General features: G+C 30.0%; 1 protein-coding gene across 1 annotated transcript; it reads right to left on the minus strand.

Moving 5' to 3' along the window:
* Positions 1-1,069: 1,069 nt before the first annotated feature.
* EXL6 (EXORDIUM like 6) lies at positions 1,070-2,235 on the minus strand. The gene has a single exon (XM_016310332.3). It carries the CDS (start codon positions 2,198-2,200, stop codon positions 1,274-1,276), a length of 927 nt encoding a protein of 308 aa, XP_016165818.1. The 5' UTR covers positions 2,201-2,235; the 3' UTR covers positions 1,070-1,273.
* Between the last annotated feature and the right edge of the window lie 3,600 nt (positions 2,236-5,835).

The following is a 5,835-nucleotide window of genomic DNA, read 5'->3' on the forward strand; positions in this document are numbered from 1 at the left end:
TTACAGATTAGTGACGGTTTTATACTTCAAAAACCGTCACAAACAATTTAGCAACACTTCTTACCAACGGTGGTCCAAAACCGTCACTATGTCAGCTGGCGACGCTCAAATCTGTGACGCTTTTTTTTACCGTCGCAAAACCATTTAGTGACGGTTAAAACCGTCGCCAAGCATTAAAAAAAACCGTCGCAAAATGCTGTTTTGTTGTAGTGTATGGATGTAATTAATATAAAATTATGGATGTTATGTGTATGAATTTATAGATGTTATAAGTAAATTTATCAATTGAATAAATTAATTTAAAAATTTGACATTTTTTTAAATTTAATTATGATAAAATTTAAAAATATCTATGTTAATTTGATAGTTACTTATGCAATAACTAAAAAATGATATGTGTATTGATACAATATCTAATAAATATTAATTTAATTTTTAGATGTTAGTTGTATGTAATTATAGATATTATATATATGAACTTAGCTTATGAATGTTAGGTGTATAAACTTATTTAGCATAGTATAATTTTATATATATAAATGCGAGTAAAAACACAAAAAAAAAAAAAATTAAATCAGTTTATTACCATATCTCATCAAAGTTAGTGTAGTTTTTCATATTTTCAAAAATTAGTTGACTGACAACAATCTTATCAAATGAGTTCGTCTGTGGTTCAAATTATTCTTCAACTCATTCTTGTAAATTTTCTTAGCCTATCCTAATTGTGCTTTTAATTGAAATAGAATTGTAATTTTTGGCTGACGGAGTAGAGGGCCTCTATGATCAATATATTAAACTAAGTTTTTACATTTGCCCGCGCTTGCAATGATGATAAATGAATTAAAAGAAATAAAAATTAATTACAATTAAAATCATTTAATTAATATTATTATTATCATTTTTATTTATTATTAGTTTTTATTGTATTCTTAAATATAACACTCAAATTATAAAAGAGAATATTGAATAGTTATTACAAAAATATTTAATAATTAGAGATATGATATTACAATTAATATCATAAATAAGTGGAACTCATAAAAATATGATAAGTAAATTAATAGAAAAGTGAGATAAAAAATTAAAATATTATTAAGTTATACCAATGAAATAAATTATGAAAAATTTTGGTTAATTATGACTTTTGTTTTTGTTACCAAACTTTTTTCATTTTTAACGTATACATAGTATTGGTTAACTACCAATATTAAGTCCACTTATAGAGGCCTAGATAGAGGCCTGGGTAGATAATTAATTAATTGAGAGTAGGTAGCTAGAGAGGTGTCCAGCAGGAAGATGTTTTAGGATTCCAAATAGCAGGGAGAAAGAACTTAGTTCCAGAGACGCCTTTGGCATTATAGGCACCGCCAGTGGCAGGGTCAACAGGTAATCTTGCTTGTTGGGCTGATAAGATGTGAGAGCAGACGCTGGTGGCTTCAAGGATGTCGTCTCCACGGGCATCAGCATAGAAGCCATCCCCGTAAGGGTTTGTGACTGCTCCTGCCAAGCCACCGGCAAGCAGCATGACCATGGCATCGGCGCCCACTTCCCCACTGGGCGGTTTCACGGATATTCCTGGGGCTTCAAGGAATGGCCAGGCACATTCGGGGCACTCTTCTTCTGGGTCCCCTACTGCCACGTATGGCTGTTCCTCTATGAGACCGTGCTGGGCGCATGATCCAGCGCACATGTCTTGGACGGTCACACCCTTGGACGCTACGAAGAGAGCCAGCGTGTTTGGCTTTCCACCAGTTGCTTTTGGCATGAGCTTCTTGATGAAATCTTTGATCAACACTTTCCCCAATGAGTAATTTGGGTCGTACTGTTCATTCACCACCTTTACTGTGATCGTGGGGCTTCCTTTGCCACTCCCCGTCTTAGTGTATGCTTGATAGCTCTCCACCACGTGCCACCATGATGACACATGAGGCTCACCATCTCCACCACTCGGGTTCAGAGAATTCAAAAATGAATGGACAGCTTGCTTTTGCTTTTCCGTAACTGCACCGTACCATAAGATGCCAATGTTCAAGTTTCCGGTCAGCAAACGTCCCCCTCTGTGGGTCAGCGCCACCGTTCCACCCCAAACTGCTACTGGCCCCACCACCAAAACCAACAACACAACCAAACACGCTATGCGAAACGAGGCCATTTTGCTTCGCTTCTCTTCTTTTCTCTTGGCTTCTCTTCTTCCCAACATCTTCCCAAATTTATATATCCTCACACAAATCTAGATACAAGCTTCATTTATTTTCTATTTTTTCTTTTCCACTTCAATTACGGCAAATATATTAATTAATAGCCTCACATCTAAGCTTAGCATAAGAAATTTACCCAAAATATACTTACATGCAGGACAAGAGGGTATTAATAGATAAGCCAAAGTAATATAAATTTGGTGGACCTTAATATAGAGAATATGCTGGAGAGGAAACAGTCAAAATACCTTAATCTACTTTAATTTGGCAGGGATGACTGGCAAGATCTCCCCGAATGACGCTCAACCCAATTCTTTAAATATCAAACACTTGTGCTTCATCAATACCCTAAATCTTCCCCATCTATCTAATGATTAATTAAGTAAAGAAGTCTTTTTTTGCTCTCTAGCTAACACAAATGTGATTCAATAATGTTTGAGAGACCAAAAAAAAAAAACTAAAATTTATTTTATTTAATTTTATTAATTATCGTTACAATTAATAAATGAGAAATATGACAAATTTATATTATTTTTTCTTCTTAATATTATCGAATGTGGTCACAATCTAATATTATGGTTGGTTCAAAATTTAGGAGACGAATTCAGCTCAAAACTGTCCAAACTTTTTAATTTTAATATTATTTATTTTATTCAATAACATTTAACCTTCAAACTACTTTAAAACGGGCCTTATTATTTTAGGGCATTATTCATATAAAGATGACAAAGATATATTTTTTAAATTTATTTATTTGACCACAGTTAAAAATGTGCTCTAAAAAATGTAAATTACTAACAAAAGTATAAATTTTTAATAAAATTAAAAATCTAAGAGAAAAAATAATTATATTAATTATTCTAACTAGTATTAATTTAAAACGACACTGAATTTTTTAAATTAATACAAAATATTTTTTTTCAGAATCTCAACTTCACAATATGTTTTATTCAAAGAATTTAAAAATAAACAAGAATTACAAGACTAAAAATAAAACAATTACTAATAAGAATTAGTAGATTAAAATATAAATCTTCAAAAAGCAAAGAAAAATTATAAAAATTTTAAATAAAAATTTACCTTGTAAAAATTATTAAATTCTCAAAATGAAAGAACGTATCAAAATAATAATGAAATGAAAATAAAATAATATTATAGAATTTATAAAAAATAAAACAATTCTTTAATAAAATTTCTGTTAAAAATTTAAATTTTAAACATATTAAAAAATTAGTATCAGAATCAAATTAACGATTTTAAAAATATAACCATATTTTTTAATAATGATAACATTTTTAATCTATGCCAAATGTCAGAAAATCTAATACATCTCTATTCAATACACAAGATCAAATATTTTTATGTAAAGACGTTTCTTTAATTTGCTTAAGTATCCACCATCGTTTTATTGTTGGTATTAATGCTATGAATGATACTAATGTAAAATCCATACTACAGTTAAATATTGATGCATTGTAAAAAGTTGTTGGTACTTATCCATTCATATAAACAGTTGTTACCTGAAACATGAAAAAGTCTTATTGTACAATGTATAAGATTGTCCCATATTTTACTTTCTAGAGGCCTAATAATCTTATTATTTTTCTAGTCCATATTAACAAATTTCACTTAAAGGTAAAAAGCTATTATGTTTGTGTGCTTACATAAATGTTATTAAACTGTTATATATAATTCAAAAGGAATTAAAACTTCAATAAATATGGTTTATATTGTAATCACACAAACAATAAATACTAACTAAATGATATTTAGTTATACTTTAGACTCATAGTGTATGGCCTGTCCTACACTCAGATCATGTACTTAATCTACTTTATATTATTTATATATAGTTTATTTATAAAAAGATTAATATATATTTATTAAAAAAATTAATTTACTTAGTATATATAAAGATTAAGTGATTAATTTCTTTTGTTACATTAGTGTTTAATCCGGTTAATAAGTTTTTCCAAATGATAACCTTTAAAATACATCTTAAATATTTTTTTTAAATAAAAGATAAATTAACAATTATGTAAAGTTAAAATTAACTATTCAAAATATTTTTTAATATGTTTATGTTGTATTCACACAAAAAACGAATATTAACTAAGTCACATTTAGTTATATTATTAGATCCCTAGTGTATGACATGTGTGTCGTGTACTTAATTTATCTATTGTATTTATGTTGTTTCATAAATCTTTTTTATTTTTTATTTTCTTAATCTATGTGCAAAGGAGTTCATATAGGAATAATTTTTTTTTCACATTACACGAATTGAGTGAATAATATTCTTTTAATATTTGTTGTTTAATCTAATTACAAAAAATAAGTATATAAAATTTAGAGTGGTTAATATTAATTTGTATGTTTTTTATGGAGGAAAAATGTCGGTAAAGATTTTTACAAAAATATCGCGTTGCAAGTATAGTTCTAAACCGACAATTAATCCTCAATCAATGTTTAAATTGTTTGTCACTTAAGCAAACCCAATAAAATTAACCGAAGTATTTAAATCTCGGGTCGTCTCTCAAAGAATTACAGGGAGGTGTAGTTTATTATTGGTTATGAGATTGTATCTTTTTGGGGTTTTGAGTTTAATAAGCAAGGAATGTAAATAACAAGGAAAATAACTAACAACTAAGAAAAGTCCTAGCAAGGGTTGAGAATCGGAATTCCTATCCTCATTATCATTGTCAATTGTGATGGAAATTGTAAATTGCTCTCACTTAGTTAACCTCTAACAATTGAAGGTAAGTCAAGTGAGCAATTCAACTTGAGTTCACAAGTCCTAATCAAAGACTAGAGTTAGTGAAGCTCAAGCCAACTAACAACTTTCAATCACCAACCAACAAGAGACTTGACAATTCAAGAGTCTCCGAATTATTCAAATCAAGCTAAGAATACAAAAATCTAATTTAAAATCTAACCAAGTATTTTATCAAATATTTGGTAGGCACAAAATAAAAGCATGGTAAAATTACAATAATAGTAAAATCTAACAACTACCAATTGAAAGAAATTAACAATGAGAACTGAAGAAAGCAATATCAACATGAACATATAAATTGCATTAATGAAAATTGAGAGTAACACATGAACTCATAAACTAAATTAGCAAAATAAAGAAATCAATAAGGGAAGTAGATAACTAAAGTACTAGAACAAATAAAAGTAAGAGAAAACTAAATTATAGGAAGATTGAAATCTGAACCTAAGGGGAAATTGAAAGAAGAAACCCTAAACTTAGAGAGAGGAGATAACCTCTCTCTCTAGAATTATACATCTAAACCTAAAGTGTGAATGAATGAAAGTGTATTATTCCCCTTCCAGCTTCACTCTGTAGCCTCTAATATGTATTTTGGGCCTGAAACTAGGTCAAAAGCAGCCCAGAAATAGCCTACAGTGTTTTTTGTTTAATGCAGCACGAGACGCTCTGTCACGTGTACGCGTCGCCCACGCGTACGCGTCGCTTGAACTTGGCATTGGCCATGCGTAGGCGTCAGCCACGCGTACGCGTCGTCCATGCGTACGCGTCGTTGACAGCTTCTCAAAACTTCAATTTCTTGTGTTCCTTCCACTTTTGCATGCTTCCTTTCCATCCTCTAAGCCATTCCTGCCCTATAAACCC

Source organism: Arachis ipaensis, chromosome B7 (genome assembly GCF_059453495.1).
Source record: "Arachis ipaensis isolate K30076 ecotype BB chromosome B7, ASM5945349v1, whole genome shotgun sequence".
In the NCBI taxonomy this organism is placed as follows: domain Eukaryota; kingdom Viridiplantae; phylum Streptophyta; class Magnoliopsida; order Fabales; family Fabaceae; genus Arachis; species Arachis ipaensis.